This window comes from Passer montanus, unplaced genomic scaffold (genome assembly GCF_014805655.1).
Source record: "Passer montanus isolate IOZ18808 unplaced genomic scaffold, ASM1480565v1 scaffold13, whole genome shotgun sequence".
Classification (NCBI taxonomy): Eukaryota; Metazoa; Chordata; class Aves; order Passeriformes; family Passeridae; genus Passer; species Passer montanus.
In genome coordinates, this window is record NW_024359832.1 from 3,088,838 (window position 1) to 3,115,945 (window position 27,108).

Consider the following 27,108-nt stretch of genomic DNA (forward strand, 5'->3'; position numbering starts at 1 on the left):
TCGCCGGCGCGCGGTTGGCCGAGGTGCGGAGGGCGGCGCCTCGAGGGCGGGCCGGGCGCTCGGGAGCCAACGGGGAGGGAGCGCGGGGGCGCGGCCTTGTGAGTGCTGCGCGCCTGCCCCAGTGAGCGCCGGGGCCGGGCGGGGCCGCGCGTGCCAATGGGGCGGCGGGGGGGGCGGGAGCGCCGCGCCGGGACGTCGAGGTGCCGGAGAGGAGAGGCGGCGTCGGGATAAAGCCGGCGGGGGATGCCGGTGGCGCGCGTCGCTCACTGGGTCCCAGCAGGGTTGCTGTGAAGTGTGGGGGGGACCGTAGCCGCGCTGAGGTAGGCGGCGGCGCCCGGGGCTGCGGCAGCTTCTACCGGCGGGAGAGGTGAGGCGGCGGCGCAGCCGGGATCCGGTCGAGGCTGATCGGAGGGAGGAGGGGGCGCCTTGCCCCGACGGGAACGGAGCCCGCGGGCTGTGCTGTGCGGGCCCTGGCCCTGGCCCGGCCCCGGTCCTCGCCGCTTTGTTTACGGTGGGGCGGGGAGGGGAGGGACGGGAGGGAGGGAGGGCAGCGTGTGGCCGGGCGGCCCTGCCCGCCCGCGCCGCGGGGGCATGAGCAGGGCGGAGACGGAGCAGGGGTCGGCGGTGCTGCGTGCTCCCGGCCGCCCCCACCTGAGCTCCGGACCTCCTGCCCCGGGGAGACGGAGCCTCGCCGCTCCCCTCCGCGGCCCGCGCTGTCTCCTTCCGCCCCTTCCTCCCCGGCCGCGGCCCCACCCGTGCGTGCCCAGCCTTCTCAGCCGGCGGCCCCCGGAGCCTCCGGGGTAGGAGCGGCGCTCGCGCGGCCCCGCGGGCCGAGCGTGAAGCGGCGGCCGCCGCCGGGCTGCTGCCGCCCCACGCCCGCACCCTTCTGGCCGGCTCCGGCCGCTCCCCGGGACAGCGGGGCCGCGCAGCCGCCGGGCAGCCACCGCCGCAGGGGATGGCGGGGCTGGGAGCGGGCCAGGCCGGCCGGGAATGGCGGGACGGAACGGGGAGGGTGGCACGGAGCCGGGCTTTGTTCCCGGCCCCGCCCCGCCTGGGGGTGCCCGGGGGCTCCGGCGGAGAAACGCGCGTCCCGGCTCCTGGTGCGGAGGGCGGTGCGGGCGAGCAGCGACGCCCCCGGCCGCCCGTGCCGCCCTCCGCGCAGCTGGCCCGCTCCCCCGCCTGCGGGTGAAACTTGGAGACTTGAGCGGCAAACTAGGAGACGTGTGTGCGCTTGGTGTGCAGCGCCTCGCTGATGGAGTCGCTCTGAGGTGCTCTTAGGACCAAGTTTGGCTTCCACAGTCTTTACAGCCTCAGATGGGCGTGCTTGTATAGCTGTAAGTATTGTAGGGGCATAATTAGTTTTCCTCTCTCCACTTTCATGTGTATGTTTCTAGTATTTTGGTAATGTGATAATTTTTGATACTCAGTGGGCAGTTCAGTTTGTGTCTTGACCAGAAATCACTGTCTGATGATCAGGGTAGCTCTAGCTAAAACGTCCTCAGGATCAGAAGGAACATATTAAAAAACCCCCTGAAAACCCAACAAACCTCAAATATTTTGGTGGTCACTCATACTGAGGGAGTTGCAAAAGCAGTTTGCTAATATGATTTTGAGGAATAGTGAGGCAGCAAGAGTGTAACCTGGACTTCTTTCAGAATTACAAATCTCAAATGGACATATACTAAACCAGAAAACGAATTCTTCACTCCTTTGTGCACTGCATATCTCCCTGCTGCAGACTTTGTGGAGCATATAGAGTATTATGAGAAAGGTGATTTGCTGATTGAGGGTTGAGCAAAGAGTGAAATTTACTGTAGTTTCTTAAGAAGTATTTCCTCACCGTGTCGTTTCCTCAGTAGGCTGTTTCAGTCGCTTTGCTTCTGTGTTGTTACTGTCATGCTGAGGATATGTACCAAATACCTCAGAATCTGTGTGGAAGATCGCACACCAAGGGCTGTAAAACCATGCTGATTTTTATCTTGTGACACTATCTCAGGAAGGAAACAAACCACTCTGTAAAAATTGTGTTGCAGGTTTAGTAAGTCACGTATTTAAAGATGAGAACAACATTTTCAGTGTCAAAAGCTTCCTTTATCTGTGGTTTGTAGAGGTCCTTAGTGGTACTTGATGGCGGTTGTTTCCTGTAGACAACCAACTTCCCTGGGCAAATTGCTGCTGTGAATGACTCCTTATTTATATTCCAAAATTGATTTGGGTAAAGTCTGTGCTGACTTCTCTGGAAGTGGTTTCCTTGGAGCAGAGTGGTGGTATGTTGCAGTGGGATGTTGTAGAACATTGTTGCTGAGCTTCATTTCAAAAGAAAAGTTGTTTAATTCTTCTGTGGGGTTAGTTAAGGTAAAGTTGGAAAATTCAACTAATTCTGTTTCTGTTTGACTGACCTAAGTGAAGCAAAGCATGGTGATAGCTGGTTTTCATGTAATAGCATAATACTTTTAAGAAGGGAAGTTTTAGGTTATAGAGGCTAAGGCAAAAAGTAGAACTGTTCATTTTTCATGTTAGCTGTATTAGTGCTTTGCAGAGTCATCCTGCTAGGCTTCAACAGCTCAAGAGTGGTCCTCATATATTTATTTCACTGTGAATACTTGTCTTTCTAATTTGGGGTGATAAAATTAATTGGTATGCTGAAAGTTTTTGCTAATACAGTTGAGATCATGCTGTCTGTATTTACTTTTTCTAAGAACTTAAGAAGATTATAATTCCCTTCAGTGGCTATGCATCAAGGAAAACAACTTGGAAAACAGTGTGTTCCACATCAGGCAGGATATTTTATATCTAGCTTTGTATTTAAGGGGGTTTTGTCTTCACCATCTTGCCAGGTGAAGACTACATTATTGCATAAAGGACCAAAGAACAAGTTTAGATTTTTTGTCTGAGCTCCTTAAAACATGTGAAGGCAAACTTTTCACTTCAGTGGTCTTACATAATACAGAACATAGATATATAATGTGCTCCTTCTAGCTTAGAGTGCCATGAGTTTTTAGCAGTTTTTGCCTACATTTAAGCCTTAAAGAAACTGTAGGTATTGTGCAAATAATGTCAGAGGAAGGAGCTATATGCACATTTGGGCTATGTGAGTTACTGTGAGAAAAATGAGGACAATATGTCAGGGTTTGTGAGCCTGTACCTGTGGTTACTGGCCTGCCTTAGCAGTAGAAAATGTGATGTCTCTTATCCTCAGCTGGGGGCAGCTGGCCCAGCACACGGCCTGGCTGTGCCTTGCTGCTTTGTGCAGCTTCTGCGTGCTCGCACCCAAACAACTTTCAGCCTTTACAACTCTCGTATCTGTAATAATCCTCCCAGGAATCACAGTGGGCTGGAGAAGTGTTGCAATGTTAGAAGGTTTCAGAATTCAGCATTATTCTTGTCTGGTCTTGCTCTAAATCCTGATGAACTCCAGTAATAGATGCTAGCCAGACTGACTCAGCTAGGGTTGCTTCTGCCTTTCTATATTCAACTAAAAGAGCAGTTCTTTCTGGTATTTAGCTTGCTTATCATCAGTGCTCGACATTTAATTGTCTGAGTATCTGTGTACTGCCATATAGCTCTGTCTCTTCTAAGACTTCTGTTGTCCTCCCTTTCCTTCCTTCCCCTCCCCCAAATCTATTATAATCCTAATTCCCTCTGACATGAGCACCTCCCAGGAAGAATGACTGAATACAGTCTCAAACAGCAAGTGTCCAATACCATCACGGGAAGATATCAAAAAGGAAAAAAAAAAATCCCCTTGAGCTAGTTGAACAACAGTGCTTGCTCTGGACATGGCTTCAGTTTTGAGGGATTTTTGTATTTATCCCTAGTTTTTCCTATTGATTTATGTTTGCATGCAAAAATAGAAGAGGAACAAGTATTAAAAACAAAACCAAACCAAACTTCTGAAGTTGAGTTTGAGGTTCTCTGAAATGTCAACATATTTGATCTGGTGCAAGGACCTGGTGTCCTGATGCCATTGCTGTAAGCTTTGGGGTTTTGTTGGTTTGTTCTTTATATGAGTATTCTTGTCCTTGCCACCAGAAGCAACATGAATTGTTTTTTGTGGTTAACGACAATATTCAGAGCTGAGCTGCATGGAATTTGCACAGACCTTGGTACAAAAGGACCTTTCTTCCATCGTTCCAGCTGCTGCTCTGGCAGCTGGTCCATACAGGTGTAAGAGAACTTCACTTTTCAAGAGCTGGGGCTGGCCTAGCCTGAAATAGCTACAGACAAGAGTGTCTAGCAGTAGGCTTGGGACTGTTGGCATGCCACTTGAATAGTGCAGGTGCTCACTTGGGAATTAGCATGCTGACCTATTTTCTTCTTATTCCCTGTGTTCCAGAAAATGGGAGAAGACTCCTGGCCTGGACCTTTTTCCCCCCTCTCTTAGATTTTTTTTTTTAAGTGAAGTTCCATGAGATGGTCATGATAATAAAACAAGCTTTGTGTGTTTTGTCAGCTAACTATTGGAAAGCTGCTTCAAAACGAAATAACTGATACTTGGGGAATATTTGCAATTCTGTGTTTGTCAGTGGCAGTTGCCAACGTTACTTTTCATCTGAGGTAGCAATTTTTTCTTTTTAGTGATTGTTTCCCCTTATCTTCAGTGTGTTTCTAGAGAGTGATAGTATAATTTTGGTAAACCAGATCGACCAGACTCTCTCCTGTTCAGGTGAGATTTGTTGTTCACCTAATCATACTAAAATGCTGTAATTGCCTTCTTCATATATTAATTAGTCTTTTTAACATGCATTGGCCAGACTTCTATAAAGTATTCCAGGGAAGGTTCCAGTGGGACTTTATAAAGGTTTCTTTAATACTCTGGTGGGTGTATCTTGCTGGTAAACCTTAGGGATCCTGTTTTCTTTCCATAGGCCTCTCAAGTTTTCTCTCGGTCTTCATAAACTGCAGCTTATAACAAAAAATATTACTGCTCAAGTATGTTCCGTTAAGGGGGGAGAGAATCTGTAGGTTAAATGCAGCTTTAGTGAGTATCACTTTTGCCAACAGTCCTTGGGTCTACTATAGTTTGGGTCCCAAGTCATAGTTGTGCAGAGAGTATTCAAGGAGCTCAAAGATACCCCAGCAGCATGCAAGTAAGCAAGGGAGAAAAGCACAAAATAGAATGCTGTGTGCTAAAAAGATCCTTGTGAGGTTATGGGTAAGACCTGCCTTGCCATATGCAATCCCATTTGCTTAGCCTTTTACAGACTTCCTGCTGTTGGACTTTCACTGCTGGTTTTCTTTTTAGTAGTCTCAAGGACAATAATTGTGTAGGTTTTCCCAGCCCTGTGTAGTTAAGTTTGTTTGTTTAGAGTAACTGAATATAATGTTGGATGTGTTTATAAAATAAGAGCTGGAGAGAGCATAAAAACTACAAATAGAGATAGTTTTGTTGCACTTGATCCTGAAGATAAGGCTCTAGTAATTCAATGTGGGAGACTGTTAAAAGAGATTAATTAATTTTTTTTTAAAGTGAAGGAATATCTATACCATAAGGCTTGGAAATGATCTAATAATATGAGACCTCAGGAATTTGCATTTGAAGTTAAAATTGCAAAGAGTGACTTTCTTTCTCCATTGGTGTTGTCCATTTTGCAAAATAAAGAAGCATCTTTTGTAAATGCCATGTCCTAAAGAGGACTTGGAAGTAAGAGCAGACTTGGACAAAGGCTGATTCTCTTTAAAGGCATTGGCATAGGAGATAGCTGAAGTGTTCCTAGCAATTTTTATCTGTCTTTCATGAGAGTAGTCCTTATTAACACCACTTCTGCTCTTGTGCCAAATCAAAAAGAACTGCTGGGGTTGTGGCAGCTGGACATACTGATATTGACAGAATTTTCTTGATTTTTAATTGAACTAATCTAATCTGCCAGTAATGCTGATTATGTTAAAAAAAATTGCTGTAAGCAAAAATACTGAGATTTCTACCTCTGTAGACTTCATCCAAAACCAATGTCATCCAAAAAGCTGAAGAATTGCTGCCCTGTGCACTGTGACTGCTGGCTGGCCTGTTTCTTTTCTGGGACAGGGTGATGAGCAGTCACTGGTCCCATGGTGGCTGGTGGTGTGACTCAGGGGGCTCCTGGATACCCCACATCAGCCCATAAAGAGAAAGGAGGTGCAAATGAGTGCTCTTATTCTTTGCAGGAGTAGCAGTATGTGTAGGTCTCCCTGACATCTTCACTTGCATATGGCAGACCTGGTACTCTGTTTCTTGACACAGAAACCATGGAGATTGTGCCCTATTCCCTCTGTTTCTTCAGTTTAGACCCTCCCACTGCCACCCTGTTTAAAATTACTTTGGTAGTAGATGTTGCATATAAAATTGGAGATCAGAGCTGTCTTTTCAGGTGGAGTTGATACGTTTGTTTTGTATATTTATATGTATTTACATGCATCTACCTGCAGTATTGATAGGTGAATAGCTGGGGAGGATGAGAGTGGTAGATAGTAAGTGTGGGAAAACCAAGCTGGGTAAACAGAAGTACAAAAGAAATAGAACAAGCTTCTGGTGCAGGAAATACAGAGTTTTTATCTACATGTTTCTTTTATACTTTTGCATGGTTTTGGGCCTTTGCTGTAATAGGGCAAAAATGAACCTTATTTCAAAGCATTTATGAACACTTCTCTTCCTGTAAGTCATGATCAGGCTATGATATTATAGTCTGTAATTCAAAATCTGTAAACAAACCATCAGGCACAGATTGTACTTGTATTTTTGTGGTGCTGAGGTAAATTGTGTGCAACTGATTTGATCCAGTTGACAGCCCAACCTTGTATCTTCTGGGAGAGTATCTAAAGAAGGTATTGCGTAGTGTATTCCATGTTATGCCATAGTGTGAGTTGTTCTCCTGTCTTGCCTTTTTGAATTAAGAATAAATAGTTCCACTTGAAATTACGTCCTAGTCTCCATAATTTGAAAGTAGATTTTATTGCATGTTCCCATGAAACAATATCTAGTATATAAAACCCTTACATGTAACTTAGGTAGTTTAAGGGCATAAAATCTTTGTGGTTGTAGCTCAGTGATACAAATGTTCCAAGTTTAAGAACTGATATATGTTAGGGACACAAGACATTCTGAATTTTGCAAGTGGCTTTTTGAAAACTACTATGTGATTATTATGGGATGACTAGAATGCAGTAGCGAGAGAGAAATCACTAGGGCTTTCTTAATGTTTTGTGCCTGGAAACAAGAAGAATAATAATTCAGCTACTTTCATGTTTGTTTCTGTTATGCTGGAGAATGCAGACTGGCCTCATTTGAGCTTTTTTTAAAGTGAAAAAGCAAGTTCATATCTCACCCTGTGTAAATATAGACTCTGTGAACTCTACAGTTTAAGAAAAAAGAATGGGTTGAGATGGTCTGCAGGTACAACAAAGTCCCCATTCTGATCAGTGCAGTTCAAAAGCAGTTAGCACTGCTGCTTTTTATGCAGTATTTGAATTCTATTTCCAGAGGCCAGAGATAATTGCACTAGGTGGGATATATCAATTGAAATGTTTTTCTGCAACAGCTTGAGTAGCTAAGAAATCTGCTAACTGATGTTATACTTGCTATATTATACATTATTGATGTTCTACTTCATTGTTGTCTGGTCAGCATATTGGAAGAACTGCTGGTGTTCTATATAGAGGACTTTAGTTTAACCTCTATTGAAGATGCTTTGAGGGGAGGAAGTGGGGAAAGCAGCTTCCTGCTTTGTTCAAGGGAGTAAAGTGGTGAGGTGTTTTTTGGTGTGGGTGGGGCAGTGGGGAGGTATTATTTAATTATTTAATTCATATAGACCTTGGTACTGAATGTGCATAAAGTTCACGTTGGTTCCTCCTAATGTTATGTCATAACTAACAAAAATTGCCACATTTTTCTTTGTATAGATACAGTAGCAGAACTGGTCAGTGTTTTATAGTTTTTGGTACTTTTTAAAAAAGAGAATGTATTTTGAGCCTTAGCAGTCTGTTAAGGGACGAAATATTCTATGTAAGATGTTGATATTTTATCATTCCTTAATTTCAAGTGCTTGAACCCCGCTAGATGCTGATCTCCAAAAGCTGATTGAATAAAAAGGGATTGTTGACTTTGGTTTGAGATACTTTCAAAAATAGGAAATTGCCAAAAGCATTTTGAAGGTGTGATGTAAGGTCCTGTTCTTTGGATCTAATTTATTTAGTTTCAAACTAATTTTTAGTTTAGCTGTGTTTGCAATTTAATTTTTAAAAAGGAAAAAAAGGAGTTTAGTTTCTAAAGCCATTTAGCATTTTTTTGCATTTCTCGTTTGTTGTTTTAGTGGTGGTGCACAGGTGAGAGTTTAAAGCTTCTTGCCTACACAGCACACTCTTGGAAGTTCTCACTTTTCCTGTGGCTGAAACTTTGTTAATGTAGGTGATGGTGAGCAGTGGTGTTCGTGAGTGCAAGCACTCCAGACACACTGTTGTGCTTTACTGTTGAGGGTAGCAGTGCATCTGAGGAGAAGATGATGGTTGTTGCTCTTGATTAGGGTCTGCTCTTTTCCCTTCTGAGCATATATGAAATAAGAAGGCAGAGGTGATGATAAATTCTAGGGGATATAAGATTAAGCAAGCTGGGGTCTTACTCATTCCTTCTCTTGGAAATACTCGTGTTCCAGCACAAATTTTTAAATACTATACGGACTTAGTTTTAGCTGTTCTCCTGGTGGAAGCAGCATTTCTTTAAGTTAATCTGAACATCTGAATGGCTTAGAACCTCTCATGCTAAGAGGAAAGAACTGTAATTTCTTGGTCCTCTGCAGATGACTTCCAGATTGAACACTTGCAGAGGAAGTATTCTTCTGCTGCAGTTTCTTGAAAAGCAGCAGAGAATACTTTCTCTCAGATTGCTGGTTCAAATTAATGGTGTAATAGAAGATAGTTAAGGTCACTTTTTGGGGGGCCCAAAATATTTGATTCTGTACTACAGATGAGGAAACACTCCTCTAAACAATCAGAAAACAACAGGGGTAAAGGGACAATCAGAGGGCATTAGCACCTTGGAAAGATATAACTGCATCACTCCTTTCTGAAGGCAGTGGGTTCCTTGTCTTGTGGCACTAGTAAAGGCAATTTTTCTAAAGAGAATAATTTGAGAAACGAAAAGGTCTTAGGCCTAGATGGAAATATCCATTTAAAGGCAATTTTTCTAAAGAGAATAATTTGAGAAACGAAAAGGTCTTAGGCCTAGATGGAAATATCCATTTAAAGGCAATTTTTCTAAAGAGAATAATTTGAGAAACGAAAAGGTCTTAGGCCTAGATGGAAATATCCATTTAAAGGCAATTTTTCTAAAGAGAATAATTTGAGAAACGAAAAGGTCTTAGGCCTAGATGGAAATATCCATTCTGCTGTGGTAAAAACACAGTCTGAGTTTTGGCATACTCCTAATTCTTTGAAATGAGACTCCAAAAGATAAAAAGTTATGGTAAGGATTGAAAGAACAGGCAGGGTTTGTGGCCCAGTGGATATGATTTGGGATTCATTTACTTAGTCCCTTTTCATGATAACTAAGGAAAAGAGAATTCAAATAACCCATTTTAACTTTGAGTTATCATGATCAAATTATTACACATGTGGTACCAAGCCCTCAAATTTGTCTTGCAAATCCTTCTTCACTACAAATGGGACTATTTTCAGTTGAAGTTTTTCAGTTTGTAAATGGATAGCTATTTGTCATTCTTGGAAGAAGAAAGCGTTGAACTAGTAAAACACATGTAGTTCTCAGGTGTAGGTGGTTGGCTATATTCCAAAGTTTTGTTATGATTTAGGCAGTTTTGTCTTCTTGTCCCATGAATCCTTTTACGTGATCTTGATATGCCTTATGAGTGTTATCTTATTTCCATATCAGTTATGTAAAAGCTACATTAATTTCATACCAATGATCTATGCATCTTCCAGCTGCAATATTTGTATTCAGTTCTCCCTGCCCAAGCCCCCAAAGGCTTGGTTTTTGCATTAGTGACCCTGTGTCTCTCCTGTTTACAACTTCTGTGGTTCCTCACAGTTAATTGATCAGCAGCCACCCAGCCTTGCTGGTTGTGTGGATTGTGGAGTGGAAAAAAGGTGGTTTTCAGTAAGGAGATGGCTGGTGAAATTGGGAGAATAGTGTGTGACTACTGTGTTCTTGACAGCATTTAGTAACACTCAATTCATTATGTACCATTTCTAGTTTGTGGTGTTGATTGTTGTTATACACTATTTATATACTTAAAACTTTTACAGGAAGCAAAAGAATGAAGTTGTTACTAAGAATCTTCTGTTGATACACTGTGCTGAGCATCAGTAAGGAAATAGAGTAGAGTTAGTACAAGGAGCCTGGGAAACTTCATTCCCCTTTTTTATTCTTACGACATCCAATTTTATGCACTAATTACCTTAAAAGTGGCTTCTGTAATATTCAGGTGTTCTCAAGCTCTTCTTTTTGCTATTTCTGATGTCACTCACCAGTATGACTTACTTGGGAGGACAGTAAGCCATAAGCTCAGTATAGTCTAGTAGTGCATGCTGTTGCTGGGGAAGAGGTTGGGAGAGCAAGGGAACTGGTCAGCCACTGGAAATCTTTCAGCCTTCTGGTATAATTTTCCCATGCTGTAGTGGAAAAAATGTGTAATTGGCCTGTAACAGGGAAGTCTGGTATATAGTCAATATGTTGTATAATAACTGTAGTTTATAGTTAACAATGTTACCTATAGTTAACATTTATAGTTAACAATGTTGTTTTCTTGTTTTCATACCTCCTGTATGAGGGGTGGTGTAAGTTGACAAGAGGACCAGAGCTCACCAGGGGTAGTGTGCTATCTTAGGAATGCTTGTGACTGCAGGTTACTTAGCTCTAGAAAAGGCTGAAGTTGTGGGCCAGCCACAGGTCTGGGTGACCATAGTGCCATTGTGTAAATGTTTGCCCCTAAACTTCAAGCTTCTTGTTGTAATTTTTCATATGATGTAAAAAAAAACCAAACTGATATAGTTCATCTCTGACTTTATTCTACCTGTGTAAAAGCAAACAGTATATTGAAGCCTGGTTAGGGTTTGTAGTGGGGAAAGACCATTTCTAGAACTATTAATATTTATTTCTTTTGTTTGAAGTATCATCTTATTAAATATTTTGGGCCAGTAATTGTGAAGAAGGCTCTCATTTAGTGTGTTGTGTGTATCTTCTTAAATGAAGTTGCTGATACTTGGATTTCCAGCCACATTAGTATTACTCCCCATCCCTGAAGTTTTTGGAAGTGATCTGCTGTACCACCTCTCCTATGCTTAGCAATGTGTGCTGAATTGGAGCATGTTAATTGCTGCTCAAAAGTTAAAGTTGAGTTCTGTCTTGCATAGTAGCCAACATTATAACAGCTACTCTGTGAGTATAGTACAACAGCTTGAAAATAATGCTTTGTGAACACCTCTCCTAAAAAAAATGTTTATGTAATTAGAAGTTATATGTGCTGTTATTTGATCAGATATGAAGTTGGATAAATTTTTAGTTGTTTTTTCCAATTCAGGTTGTTAATGAGTTCTGAGTTCTTTTAGATATGAAAACTTAGAAGTGGCATCAGTTTTCTTTGTACTATTTTTTTTGAACCTTATGATGACAAACCTCTTGTATTTTCAACTTTATTATGTTTCTTTTTTTTCGTATTCTGCTTCTTAACTTTTCATAAATCTTCTGTAGGGGTGAACCCCAAACACTGAAACTACACCTGTGTGATACCTTTGACTTCAAATCTGATAAAGTATAGTTACATTTTAACTTGTCAGCTGCCATTAGGAAATGAAGTCAAATGAACCAGCAATATGCTGTAGCTACCGTAGGCTTCACTGGCATCTGTTGGAGACTTTTGACCTTTTTGTTACCTTTACTGATACTTTATTTTTCCTGTAGTCTGAGTTAATCTGATCAGATTGATTCTGTAGTATACCTCAGGTTGTATTCAAATCCAGCTCTAGTTGTTCTTGAAGTTCTGGACAGCAGCTACAATATCAAATTCATTATTGCTCAGTGTGCACAAAAAAACTTGAATACATTGTGTGGGTTTTCGTGGGCTTCCCACCCTCTGGCCTCTTTCCAAACAGTCTGCTAGCTGAACTGACAGTGCCTTCCTAAAGCTGACAGTCAAGTCAGTTTTCAGCTTAACTTTATTTCCTTCCTTAAGCAGCTGGGCTCTTGGGTGGTGTGGTGGGAGAAGGAGATTGAATCTGGTGTGGTAGAGAAGGAAGATGTGATTTCTCTGAAGGCAGCAAGCAGAGAAGCCTCTAATCAGAATGGATTGTGTACCTGTGAATGTATGTTTTGCTTGAGGTAGTGAGCTAAAATGTCAGCATATGCCAGGGTGGCTTCTGTCTGGGTATTCTGTCAGTTCTGGGAGGGGAATAATGCATGGGTTTGATTGTGTCAAAGTGCTGTTCCCAGTGATTGTATTAGGGGAGGAGTTAAAGGACAGCTAACCCACTCTTTCAAACTGGGGCCAGTGTAAGGTTTGGCATGAACTAAAGAAATTATTGCTTACCTTTAATAAAAAGAGGCGCAAAAAGAAGAGAAAAAAGGGAACTGTACAGTTTATGGATGTAGGTAGGATGAAAGGTGATACATTTCTGCTGAGCAGAAAACAATTTAACTTATCCTAATTGTCTGAAGAGGTAAAAGTGATGTGTATTTGATGCACTGCACTGTCAAATGCACAGACTGTGGAAAACAGTTGATATTTTTATTAAAGTGTTGCAAAATTTAACAGGTAAAAGTCACAGTCAGAATTTTGTCCGTCTTTAAATGCTTCCCTTTGTAACTGGTCAAGTCTTTGGAACACTTGACTTCATTTTCCAAGGAATTACGTAATGCATTCCCAATTTATATATAAACATCAGGTTGCTTCCTATTTGCAAAAGTTTATCTAATTTTTTTGCTTGTCTCACAGTCCCACTTTTAAGCTCTCTTTTACATCTTATAATCTTCAGGATGTGGCTTTTAACTTTTAGATTGCACTTATATGGGTCTCTCTTGTATTTTTGGAAACACTAATTAAGAAGTGGAACAAATTGTACATAAAAGAATTGATGATGATTGAATAGTTCACACATACTTAAAGGAAACTACTACATTTGTGCTGCATCAGAGCACTGAAAATCATGTTGGATGTACAGGGTTTTTTACAAATTTTTCCTGGAAAATTTTCAAGCTGTGGAATTTAAAAATTCCTGGGATTTTTCAAGCGACAAATTTTAAAAAGAAGAAAAATAACTTCCCTATATAAACTAGATGTTCCAGAGTGGTGGACTGCTGCTGCATGATGAGACTTGAGTTAAAAGCAGTTGAAAGTGCTTGATGTGCCTTCAGGGTAAATTTAAAAATACTAAAATGCTCTCGTTGACTGTAGTTTGGCACTATAGAAGAACAAAAAGAAGCTGCTGCTTAGGCAAGTTGTGGCAAGTATCTCAGCTGCATACAAACTTCTATTATGAAGGAATCTGCAGAAGTTCTCAAGGCTTTGTTAGGAAGACCCAGCTCTGAAGTATTGTTTTGTTTCTTTTTCTGACCACATCCTCCTGCTAACTGAGCAGATAAAAAAAAAAAAACCAACAAACCAAAAAATCAGAAAAGAAATTAATAAAAGGAGTAATATGAAAAAAAATATTCAGAACTACTTGCATTTTAGAGTGGTTAGATATGATTAATAAAAATATGATTGTAACTAAAGTGCAATTAAAATCTTTCATAAGGAATCGATGTGTGCAGAATATGCTGAGCATGGGAAACCAGATGTTATTTTGGTGTCAGTTTTAATTTTTCTCTTTCAAGGGGAAAAAATCATTAAGAATGATTAGCTTCTGAGCAGAACAGCAGTTTTGAAGACAAATGTAACAAATAGATTTTTATAGTTTTAACCTTTTCAGTGATAAATTTAGAATTCTAAAGCATTGGGAAATTGTTGACATCTCTGTTAAATGTCTAAAGTTTGATTTTTTTTTTTCTTGTTTCTTTTTCAGAGTTCTGTATTTCTTGTGTTGGAGATCTTTCTCCAGTTTTTGGCTACATACCAGCCGACTCAAAGCTGTTTACATCTTTGTCTAATCTTACATCTTGAAGCACAACGTTGGACTCGTGGCGAAAATGTCTTGATGGATCCAACCTAAGTGTGATAGCTCTCGTCAGTGGTTAACAATGGCTTCTAAGTGGTAAGGTCTTTCTCACAGTAGTGTCATAAATAGATTTTCATCTATCTCTTTCGGTTTTGCTTGTCTGTGTTGTACTGTTAACACACCTTCAGATATCAGTTGTCTGACTTAGAGGGCTGTCTGCACTGTTAAATCCAACAAGAACGTTTGTTTTAGTACAGTGTAGTGACTGATCATGGCCAAAAGTGAATGTCTGAGGAAGAGGCAGGAACGGGGCAAATAGCCTCCTGTCATCTGCGTCTTGGGGACTTCTGAAGCCAAATCTGGTTTCTGTGCATTTAGTAGTTCTCTAATTGTCTTGAATTAGTTTTTTTGTGTGTAATTTCTGTAAGTTCAACAGCTCTCTCGAGTTGTCTTTGGCGAGCGTCCGTGCTCGGTGCGGCTCGGGGCTGGTGGAGCGGAGCCCTCGGGGTGCGGGCGGCGCGCTGCCCCCGTGCGGGCGCGGCCGCGCACTGCAGCGCGTTGGCAAGGGCGGTCCTGGAACCTTTGGGTGGGGGGACCTCTGGTTCCTTAGCCAGGGGTCTCTCTCCTCAGTCAGTGGCATGTCCAGATGCTCTTTGCTTTGCACGTAGGGACTTTACCAGTAGGGAATAGGTAGGCATTGATGCCAAGTACGGGGCAACTATTGTCACTAAAGCACTTCTGAGCTGAAATGAGTATTGATAGAGCCAACAAACATCTAAACTGTCCTTCAAAAATAATATAACACACTGCTTTTCTGTATTCAAGTGGTAAAATTGATAGACCATGCTTTCTTTTGGTCTTTGAGAGCAGAGGGTGCATTGGTGTGACAGGACAAAAATATTGAAGTGCTGTTAATTTGCTATTTGCTATGTGGACTTTTGTATTCAAGAAAAATTTATTATTTATATATTCTGTGGTATTTTGTAGAATGTAATAGAATATTTTATGTTTTATTATTAACTAATTGTCATCAATAATTAGAATATTACATGTTATATAATATTTACTCATAGCTCTCACTTTCCTTTATTTTTTATTGTTCTATATATTCTGTGCAGGAGAAGTATTAAAAAAATAGAATTTGGATGCATGATAAGATCTGCCTTTGGGACATCTCCAGTATATCATGTACCCATGTTTGCTTCTGTTACTACTTTTCATTTCCAGTGATGTAACATGCTGACCTGCTTAACTGTCTTTTGTTAGAATTTTATACCAGTTTTTTTGTATTGATGTATTCTTTCTCTCAAAGTATAGTAAATTTGTTGCTACAGAAATTTACCTTAAAGACTGTATCTTGCTATTGCTCAAGGAAGGTAAGTACATAATCTTTGAACATTAGAATAGGAACTCCAAGTCAATCTTTTAAATGAAAAATGGAGTCAGAGAACATAAGTATAATTTTTTACTGTAAGTTTTTCTTCTGTCCATGCATATCCTGCTTGGGATAAGCATGGACAGAAGTTTTATCCATTTTATCTAATTTTAAAAGTTTTAGTGCTTATGTATGTTTCTACATTTGTATATGTTTATATAGAAAATGTGCTCCAAGATAAAACTTTAGTTTTATCTAATTTTAAAAGTTTTTAGTACTTATGTATGTTTCTACATTTGTATATGTTTATATAGAAAATGTGCTCCAATTACAAAATTCCAATGTTCAAGTTTGAATTGTGCAGTTTTTCTTTATTGGGAACAAGGCTGTCCAGTACGGATCTAGTTTTTTGAATACTTCTCAGTAATTATTGTGGTTTTTATACTTACGGTGAAATGTTTAAAAAGCAATCAGGTTTTTAACAAATCAGGTTTAAACAAATATTCTTAGTACTGGGTCCACAGCTTTTGTATTTATTGTCTTCTGTATTAAAAGCCTACAGTGTTTTGTAGAGGCAATAAATGTTTGGGGCTCTTTTTGTTTTTCACTTCAGTGAGAAGTGGCCTTTCAGGGTCTATTTTCCTGTTGGAGAATGCAGAGAGAGTTTTATGCAAGTGCTTTCCTTTAAAAATATACGTGTGATAGAGAAAAATAATATAGATGGGAAAATGTGTTTCTACTTGTGTGGAAATGGGTATGGTTCAGGTTATGCTGCATAGTTTGGAAGATCTTGTGCAATATATCAGTACTTGGAACAAGCAAGAGGTTAGCAACAGGAAGCCTGACTGAAGATTGTAGAAGCTGTGGGGTAGACAATACCTTGATCTTCTCAGGAACTCCTAATGAGTTCAGGAAAGCATTGTATTCTTGCATGTGACCTCAAGATAAGAACAATTAAAACTTAATACATAAATGGTAAAAATTTGGGGGCTTTTCTGTTAAGCAGAATAACACAGTATTCAGTCAGTGAACATAACAGTTTTATGTTCGACTGCTGATGGACATATTTTGACAGATATTTGTATTTTTTTTCGTTCTAATGCTAGATAATCAAAGCCAAACTCTGAAACTTCCCCTCAAATCATTCCCGGAAATTTGCAGCCTTCCAAAGAAAAAGCCCCACAGCTTGCTCTGAAAGGATCTCCAGGCCCATTTAAAGCAAATAAATACAGCCTAAGTGATTGAAAGAAAAGTGAAACTTTACCAGAAACTGCCTGTTTTTCATTTCTCAGGAAATAGCTAGGTGTGTCTAAGAAAAGTGTGGAGATAACTGAAACTATTTACATGTTTACATTAAAAAAGGCAGTAAACCAAAACTATAAAGAGGTTAAATGGCTTAATTTTAAAGTATTTTGTATGCAGGATATTAGCTGTGACAAGTTTACACTGATATAGAGAGATTGTCTTGCAAAATTGTACATTGATTTGTCCCCGGTTGGGTTTTTTCTGTGAAGTTACATTAGTTGAATGAAATCAAGGAAACCATTAATGCCAAGTAGCTTAGGAATTAACTTTACAGTTAAGTGTAAGTTATATGAAGGATGGCCTCTTAAATACATTTTTCAAGTTTGAAATAGACATGACAAGTTGATTCCTTTAAATATGTTAGGTCCTTACAAGTGGTAGTGCGAACTGCCAAAAGACAGATATGACAGATACACTGTTCTCTCCCTATGTGTGTGTTTTTCTAGGCTATGTTCTTTGCTCAAAGCTATTTGACAGTTGTAGTTCTAAAGCAAAAAGGCTTGCCATTTAAAAAAATGCAGCATATACAGAGGAAGAAACAGGGTTTGTCTTCCCTACCCATGCAGGCTTTTGTGTGAAATTATGAGTATCCTACCATTTGCCTAGCAGGTATAATATGGATGTCCAGTGCCTGCTACCACTCGTGAGTTTAATGCACGTGTGTTAGTTTATACCTGTAGGCTGGATTTCTAGCTCTACTGTTTTATTCTGCTTTCAGTTGTGTATCTTGTAACATAATTTTTCTTTTTTTAAGAGTAGATTTTTTTTCATTGGGATATGACAAGCTGTTACAAATAGTCTTACAAATTTGTCTTCTCTTCTAAACATCAAGAAGAAGCTTCCTGTACTTGGATTTTTCTCCTAAATATTTGGGTATTCTTGTAGTTAGTAATTTTCTTCGCAGATTTACTTCCACATGAAACAGTGATGTCAGGTTAAAATGAGGAAGTTGGTGAACACAGTCATGTTTATTTGGTGCATGCTGGTGCTGTGCTCAATATGTTTTATGTGCTGTGTTCAGCATGGGTTGCATAGTTAATATCCTTAATCTCAAGGAATATTAACACTTATTGAAGAGCTGCAAACAGCTAGAGACCACTTTGCATCACTTGGACCAGTCACTCTTTTGAAAGGCAAAAATTGCGCCCTTTCTTATGCTGCTGGGTCTTTCCTGTTGAAACTCCTTTGGTGATGCCTCCAGTACCACTATCCAAGCAGGAAGGATAGTTTTGCTTTGTAGGTTCTTGTTTTGGTGGGGTGTTGGGTTTTTTTTGTAGGGGAGTGTTGCTGGTTTTTTGGGTTTTTTTGTTGGTTTTTTTTTTGGTGTGTCATTGTGGGAAATACAGGCACAGAGAGCTCCCAAGGCCTCGAGCGTACAAGCTCAGAGATAGAGATTGATACAATGCTTGACCTAAGACCTTGGAGAAGGCTTGAAGGTTTAGAATAGAAAAGTGAAACAGACACAAAGTAAGAATAAACATTTGTAGTTTAAGCAGAAATATATTTTAAGCAAGTAGAAATATGCCTCATGTAAGTGAATAAACATGTCAAGCAAGATAGTAAGTAGAAAATTTTAAAGTCTAGCAATAGAACTTATTACAGAGTTGGTAAAAAGTAGAAGATACAGCAATAAGTTTCTGTAGAGTTACATGTTGGTTAAAAAGAGATGCATTGCAGCAGAATCGTGTAAAACAATTAATGATTGGTTTATAAAGATGCTAGTGAGCTTTGTGGAAGTAGTTGATTGGAAAAGAAATACATAAAAGACATTGTAACTAGAATTAAAACGGCTTATGATGTGATGGCATTGGATGTAACAACCTTACCATCTCACCCTTCCATGAGACTGATTTTGCAAGAAACCATTTTTTAATCACCTCATCAGTTGACTCTGTCTGCTCTGTATCCTGAACATGTTGTTCTGCCTGGTTAACGTTGTCCTGTGGCTGAAAAGCTGGGAGAAAGCACAGGGTCTGTGTGCCAATAGATGTGCCCACCCCATGGCAGTGTTTCCCTAAAGAGGAGATCATAGAATTGTTTACGTTGGAAAAGACCTTTAAACCACCAAGGTTTGCAGTGTGAACTTCCACTTCTTTGCTGGCGCAAGAATGCCTCAAGCTGTGTCCTTTACCAGCGTGGTTGTACCAATGGCCATATTGCCAGCATGGCTATTGAGGCATACATTCCTCACGTGGCTCGGTGTGCTGAACTCTGCAGAGCCAGGAGCCTGAGGCAAGAGAACATGAGTGGACGACCCTTTGCACAATGACGGGCATGGGGACCTGTGGTGCCAGCCAGGGCACTGGACACTCCGAGACAGGTGGCCGAGGACTCGGCTGGAGCACCCCAGGCATCCCTGTGTCTGCACTGTGAGGGTATAAATGCCCAGGGGTTCCTTTGCTCACGGTCCCTTCTCCGAGACACCAGCTCCAGCTGTTGTTTTGTGATGTAATTATTGCACCATGGTTAAATTATTTTTAAGATATGGACGTCTGAAACTCTGCTGGGATAGAGCCTACAGGGAAGCCTCATCTGGCTGTGAGTGTGGGGTGTGCAGCTGCGAAGGGGCCTTAATGCCAGCCAGGGCGGTGCCAGGGTGGCTGGCAGTGGCTCCCGGATGGGCGGACGGGGAGTTTCCTTAACATGGCTGTATTTTGGTTTTTTTGTATTTCCCACCGTGCCAAGAAAGCTCCCCTGAACTTGTTTCCTTCTGCGGGGGCGCCGTTCTCCTCTTTGCTGTGCCGGGCGGTGTGCGCGGCACGGACAGGTGGAAACCAGCCCGCTGTGAGGGCCGTGGGCCGGGCGGGGGGCGCAGTGCGGGCTCGGGCCGCGGCGGGGCGCTGCGGGAGCGGGACCGGGGCCGCCCGGCCGAGGGGGGCAGCGCCTTGCGGCGACCCCCGCCCTCCAGCCGTGTTCCCCCTCCTCCGCCCGCCTGACACCTTAAATAGAAAAAAAAACCTCTGCCCCCCGTCCCGCAGCAGGTGGGGCTGGGCTGGCGTTTCTCTGGCACAGTGGGGTAATTCTAGAAGGATTTCGTGTTGCAAAGCTGCAGGTTTGCAATGCACGCTTGCTCGGGAAGAGACCTGTCAAATGATGCGTTGTTTGTGGCCCTCTAGACAGTCTTCCAAAATTATATTTCCCAACATCTTGTCTGGTTTATAATTGTCTTTTACTATTATTATTGCTAATTCTAGGAATTCTCTGCACATGTGCATTCACATCACTTGCAAGTAGTTTTTTTTCACATTAACCTTTCTTTCATTGACCGTGTTTTGTTTTTTCAGTATTTCTCATTCTTGGGATGTTCCTCCATCAGCAGGTTCACCTGCTTCAGTGGAATTCCCATGTACATGGCTTTCTGTGCACCCCTGCCACACAGCTTGGCTATTTGTGTTCTCAAAGGTCTAGTCCAAGGAGACAGTGCTCTGGGAAGTGCTGTTGTGCTGTGATCCTTCACTGGCTCTCCCACTGTTATAATTCTGCATGTTTCATGATTTGTTTGCAATCCCTTCTCATGCAAAGTTCTGCTAATGTGGATTCCTGTTAGTGAGAGGTGCAGAGCTCAGACGTTATCTTGTCATCTGGTGATACAAACATCAAGAACTGTGGCAGGAGAAGCCTGAATGACTTCAGCAGGCGCTTCAGTGCAAAATCAGAGGTTACACCTTTGAGGGTAACCGAAGTGTGAAAAGACATCAATGAACTTGCTGTAATGCATATAACAGTTTTAAGAGCAAGTCTTTTATTTTTTAAATCTTTTTGTTTAGAGGTTCCAGAATAAGAATTAAACATTCTTAATATTCTTATTCTGTTAAAATTTATTGAATGAGGCTTATTGTTGCCTCTTTTGATTTTGTTTAAACATGAATTTAGGTATAACAATTATAAGACTTCTGATGCTTTACACTGACAGATAATCTGTAAAAGTTACTTAGGTTGTATAGAACCCACAATTGTACATTGCACTGTTCAAGAAGATGGTAAGAACAAATGTGAGGGAGGAGTATATATGAGATTACATACCAGGGCAAAACCATAAACCTTGTATCTTTCCTTAATTTGTTATAAAATACTGTTTTCATAGAATGTAGTGAAGCATGATAGTTTTGGAATTAACCTCCAGATATCCATATACATATATAAATATATGTGTGTGTATTCCCAGCTATCTTCTGTAGAAAACTTCTTGATGTTCTTTTCTTAAGAGTCAAAAGCCACCCTGAAGGAAAAATCAGTCAAAAGCTTTTTGATACATCTGTTTTGTATAAGCTTTATTAGTTTATCAGGTTTAATCTTGAAATATGATCACGTGTCTGGAGGGTGGTTTTTATTGCTTGTGTTTTATGTGTCCTATTACTTGAAAGGCTGTCTTCTAATTTTGCAAAAAATATAGCTTCAACACCTAATTGTTTTTATATTCATGATTACCTCACGTGTGCCACATGTTGTGTAAAATGTCACACCTTATGTGCTTAATGGTAAGTGGTGTACTGGGTACTTGAACTTCACATGTCTACTCCATCCTGAGTCCACACACATAATAAAACCTCCATAGCGTGGTTAAGAGCACTTTGATACCAAGTTTGAGCCTTTCAGAGGGTGTTTAAGATAGGTACAAAGTGAAATATCTGGTTGCCCCATCTGCAAACTCCAGTTTGGCAGGTGGATAGTTGGAAGCATTCTCAGTCTCACGGAAGCATCTGAATTGCTCTCTAGCTCCCAAATGCTAGGAACTCCAAAGTAGGTTTGTGGCAAGATTTCAAGGGCAAAAAAAGGAATTCTATAGAAAATAATGCTATTATGAATAAATGATGGCTTGAGCTTGTAATGACTCATGATCTGTTGTAATCATAAATTGTCTTTGTGGTATCTTTATTATTGTTCTGAAAATGCATGAACCCACTTCTCTGTATTTTTTTTTTTGTATTGTGGGTAAAACACTGTGAATGAAATCATTATAGGGAGGCTTTTCTGCTTGATCTCCCTGCAGGAAGTGGTATTCTTGCAATATGTCTCCTACAATAAGGTCAGAATTTTGTATTCATTTTTAAGGAAAAAATTGTGTAGATGTTTATATTCATTTACAAGGGGAATTTGGACTAACCTGGGTATCTGGGGGGTTTTAATGCAGAATTGAATAGAAAAAACATTTTCAGTCTATATGGAATTTGAAAAAATATGTTAGGTGGCAGCTTTAATAAACTTGTACCAACTTTTTCAAGTTGTGGCATTCTGAACAACACACGTGGCAGTTGAGTAAGACTGACAACTTAATCCAGTTGAGCAGCCCCTTGTCAGCATGTAACTGAAACTCTGAGACCTAAAACATGTTATGCTGCATACCTTTTGCAGACTTTTTTTTTTTAAGAGCTAAACAGTAGTGAATTTCAGATTAAATACCTGCTTTTGAGGAATGTATAGAAGTGTGCTATGCTTCATGTGTAGTTTGGATAGTTGTGCTGCATGCATTCAGAAATGTCTTGGACACTGTGCTGCCTTCATAAAAAGAACAGAATCATGCAGGCTGCCACTGAGATGTTTGGAGTGAGTATTTAGTGTATTTCCTCTGAGCAGTCTGTACAGTCTTTGGTGGTAAATGAGGTAGGAATATTGCCTAGTACAGTGTCTGTCTATCTCCACTCTAAGTATAGTAAATAAAAGAATACTTTAAATCAAATTGTATGTATTCCCAATTGTAGAAAACCTTAAGGAACATTCTTCTTCTATGATAATCTGTTTGTTTTGTCCTTGGACTTGCTCCAAATGCAAGTCATCTTTCTGGCTTCTTTAAGCTAAATATAAAACAACATTTAAACTTCCCAAAATAAAACCAAAAAATTCAGCTAAACCAGGCATGTATGGAGAAGTAGCCCTAGGGATAAAGTGGATGTTTGGACAAGAGACAGGTTATTTCTGTACTTGTAATTTTCTGGAAGGTGGTGTGAATATTTTAAGTGGTAAAAATAGCACCAGAGTTCCTGCAAAACAGAAGATAAATATAATAAAAGTTAGTATTTTTGTAGTTGGTGGCTAAAACTATGTGAGAATGTGAATGGTTATGTTATACACCAGCTTTAAAAACAAAGTGCCTAGACTTTCTGAATGATAAGTGTTATCTTTCAAGTACAGAAGAACGCTCTCTGTGCGCTTCATGAATATGAAGAGCTACTGAACTCTGTCAGATATGAGTTTGCAAATGTGTTGCAAATTTTCTTAGGGCTTAAAACTTTTTGCAGTGCTAAATAGTGTCTCCTTGGCGTGCAGAGTTTAGCATGCATTGGTTAATATATAGGCTTGGTGATGTTTGGTTTTCTTATCAGTCCACACAGTTAAATGTCTTTAGAATCTGCCTTGGAGCAGCTGGCTGGCAGCTGACGCTGCTGTTGGCACCACCCAGGTTTAAACATGACATCACCAGAAGTCCACCTCTGTGCTCAAGGAAGTTGATGTGGGAGCCACGCTCTGTGAAGTGAAGCATAACTGCTGAGAACACAGAGGGCATGTAAAAATGGAATTCCTGAAAAAAATTGTTCCCACTGCTGCTTCTGGAGATGTTCTGGATGTTGGGAGTACGGCCCGTGAAAGCTCTCCAAGGCTGCTGAAGATGAGACGGGTCAGACTGTTTTCATTAGGACAGACAATAGATGAAGACGAGGAGACACATGTTTTACATCCTGATTACTGTAGGTACCCATGTCATCAACCTGGTGGAAACTGATTGCTAAGCTCTTTCTTCAGATCATGATTATTTTGTTGAATTGATAAATTTGATTATAAAAGGCCTTTTTATCAGAGTTCCTATGACTATGGTGTCTTGAGCTTTAGAACTACTTTATCACTGATGCATTACCATTTGTTAGTGACCTACGTGGAAGCAATTTTTCAGGATTTCTAGTTTTACGATTTCTTCTTGTCTTTGTGTGCCTATATGGTTTTTCCCTCTCCTCTTTCTGGGATAAGAATATGTTTAAGTTTTTAAACTGTAATACACATAAAATTAGGCACTAAGTTGTCTAGACAGAAGTGTGCTACACAGAGACCTGTGACTGCAGTGCAAGGTGTGAGTTTTGTGTCATCTTTTCTCTCCCTGTTTTTCTGATACCCTAAGTTTTCAAAGGCTTTCCTTTTAAGAGGTTTTTTTTTGTCTCAAAACAGTATATGTTTCACTTTGTAAGTCTTTTGAAGATTGCACATTTTTAGTAGACATTATGTAAATAAGTCAAGTGAGAATATGGATATTGTGTAGAGAATTTTCAACTTCAAGAAAATGGGTAAGGTTGCTTATATGATTTATTTTTTTAAAAAATTTTTACATTATAAAAATATGTGTTAGTGGCTAAATATCAGTGTGTTGTGCTAATAAAAAGTAGAATTAGTTCATGTTCCTTTTTCAGATAGTACTGGGTGGTAATGGAAAATTCAGCTTTACTTTTTTTTCTCCATTTTGCCTTCAGCTAAAATAGTGCAGTCTTGAGCCTTTATGGTCTTGGATTCTGCTGGCTGTCAGATGTAGTTTTTGCCCTCCACTGTGCAGTTGGATATTTTCAAGAATTTTTATGGCTTTTCATTTTTTTTTCCTTACCTGCAATTTTTTTCCTGTCTACCTGCAGTGGTGGGAGATGGAGGCATTCATCTGTCTTACTGGGTGATGAACTTACAGCCTTAGGGAATTAAGCTAGTGGTAGTGGTGGGAAAAAAGGATTTCCTTGGAAAGACTTCTCTTTCTGATTGTAACATGAACCACTTTTTTCAGTGCATCAGGTTGAGTAAAATAGGCAGCTGAGGAAAGCAGGGACAATTCTGATCTGTTAAACAAGTTGTTCCTGTGCACAGCAAATTACAAGTTAATGTTCTAATGCTGTGGGTTTTTGAAGGCTGCCTACAGAATAAAGTCTGTTATGGCTGCCTATATACTTGAAAACTGATCAGAAGCCCATGGTGTCTGATGGCAAAGGATTTTTAGCCTCATTTAACTTGGAATGCTGTACAACAGCCCTGGAGTTTATAGTTAGGTATCACTGCGAATTTAATATTTCCATAGGTATATCTCACCAATCTTGTTTTATGCTATATTCTAATTTCTTTGTAGCTCTCAATTTAAATAATATTTTTTTCCACATGATACAACTTCAAGAGAAATAGAACTGTCTTTGTGTCAGGTTAAAAGAAACTGCTGTAGGCTGATTGAAGTTTGTAGACAAAACAGATACATTTATCTTCGTTCAGTGTTTTGTTGATAGTTTGAGTAAATGAGGATAATAAACATAGAATAAACTAGTCTGACTGTTAAAGATGAATTTTCCTCTCTTGGTCCTTAACTATGTGCCAAATGGGATGATTAGGAGTGATTTTGTGGAAACCAGCACTGCCTGACTAATATTGCTTAATAGTGTGATGTCATCATTTGCGAAATGAAGACTTAGCGTCTGTGCTGGGATCATGCTTTTACAATGGCAGATAATTTAAAGAGGATTCAGCTACTATCTGCTTATTTCTATTTTTGTATCTTGGTAATGGAATGAGCTGCTCTGCTGGAATAGAGCAAAAGAACTACTGTGTTTACCAGTTGGGTATGCTGCAAAAGGCAGGTGCTGACCAAACAGGTAATAAAACAATAGAATTATTTGAAAACATATTGTAAACCTTTCTTGCTTATTGCTGGCAGATGTGGTGTTAATGCAGCATAGAATTTGAGGAACTCCATAGTTTTTTAAAGCTAAGGTGGTTTGTCCTATTACTATGTTTGAATTTGAGTGAGTGGTGAATATTTTTTTTCTTTTTGCTTTCTGTTCCTTATTACTGCTGTTTAAGTTTTTTTAAATCTTAAACAGAGAGTTTAGGTGAAATTCTGAGCCTGACAGTTATTTTTAAGTATAACCATATTTCAGAAGTTCTCCAACAAACAGACCAAGCAAAAAAACCCTATTCCTAAATCCTAAAATATTATTTTTCTAATACCAGCTAGTTGGGTTTGCATCTAGCTGACCTAAATTTTTTTTGTGAGAAATTCGGGTGATGAAATTTTTTGTTGTTGTTTGTTATTAAAATATTTCTCATATCAGCTGTCAAAATATTTACTCAGTATATACTTTGTTTTAGAGCTGAAAATAGGACTTTACAAATATATGCTGTGAGACATCTTTTAAAATATGTAGTTTCCATCATGTAGAATGGTTTCAAGTGTATTTTAGAAATCTTTTCAGAACTGTCTTTTTAGATGTGTAAGATGAGTACAATTGTAGAAGAAAACCACAACTGACTTGTTGAAGTGTTTATATATGACTGTATGCATTATAATGCTTAATACAGGTTGGTAAAAGAACAGGCAGTTTTAAAAAATTTGCTGTAGCATTTAAGAGTGGACATGTTGTCAGTTGTAAAAATTTGTTTCAAAAAAAATCTGTACTCTAAGTGAAACATGCAAAGTCGAGCCTGGAAGTTTCAGATTGTGTCATTAAAGAAGGGGAATGCCACGACTGCCCTGTGTGAACTGGCGAATGGCAGCTGTACCTGTGGTGTGTGAAATGTGCCCTTCTGTGCTTTCATTGTCTTACAAGGCAGGATAGCTAATACTGTGGAACTGTCTTAATGGCCAGCTGTGCAAGTCAAATCTGCAAGAGTTGTAGAAGAGATGTTGATTTTATCAGTGATGTAAGTATTCTCACTGCTCACAGCCCTCATGTTATTTCTGTGTATGGAAAACTTGCTTCACTTCAAGTGCTTCTGCTAGGAGAGTAAAAATACACCAACAGGAATGTGATCTTTGGTGGTAAAGTAACGGAGCCGTGGCTGCCTCAGGGGTTAGCAGCAGGGGCTGGGTACACATCCAGTACCTGTGAGCACTGTGTAACCTGTAATATCAGCAGCTCTGCAGGGCATGTGCAGCTCCCAGTTGCATCTCTAATCAGCCCTGTACAGCAAAGGATTACCTGGGACTTGGTGTTTAAACATGAAATAAAAGTCAGTTTCTGTACCCAAGTACAGAGTTTTGGTTGGAAAAGACTGGAAGGGTGGTGTGCAGCTAAGTATTGTGGCTTTTCCCCACAATCTCTGCTCGCTTATGTTTAAAGACTGCTCCATAATACTGTTTGGGATCCAGAATACTATTTACATAAAGGCCTCTAACCTCTCTCCTTGTTTTCTTATCACTGCAGATAACATTGTTTTGCTTGAGTAATGCCCCAGGAAATTGTTCTGTATATTTTCCATAAGAAATAATAAGTGAGCCTCTTCTAAGGGCCTTTGGAATGTGTGCTTGAAGCTCTTTGCAACAGAAGGGAGGGAAAGGAGATTTTGGTTCGATTTCTGAGTGCAGTTTTACAAGAGGATCAGGCTGATCTAACAGTTTGCTG

General features: G+C 40.2%; 1 protein-coding gene across 10 annotated transcripts in view; it reads left to right on the forward strand.

Annotated features, from left to right (window-relative positions):
• The first annotated feature begins 166 nt into the window (after positions 1–166).
• FRYL (FRY like transcription coactivator) overlaps positions 167–27,108 on the forward strand; it is a 158,986-nt gene continuing 132,044 nt past the window's right edge. For 3 of the 10 annotated variants that reach the window (XM_039699146.1, XM_039699159.1, XM_039699158.1), the window contains exon 1: positions 23,070–23,439. In XM_039699146.1, coding sequence (XP_039555080.1) covers positions 23,265–23,439 — 175 coding nt within the window. In that variant the 5' untranslated portion in view covers positions 23,070–23,264. Of the gene's footprint in view, positions 368–13,983; positions 14,173–23,066; positions 23,440–27,108 lie in introns of those variants that run through there. The other 7 variants (XM_039699147.1, XM_039699151.1, XM_039699154.1 and 4 more) reach the window with 6 other exon arrangements.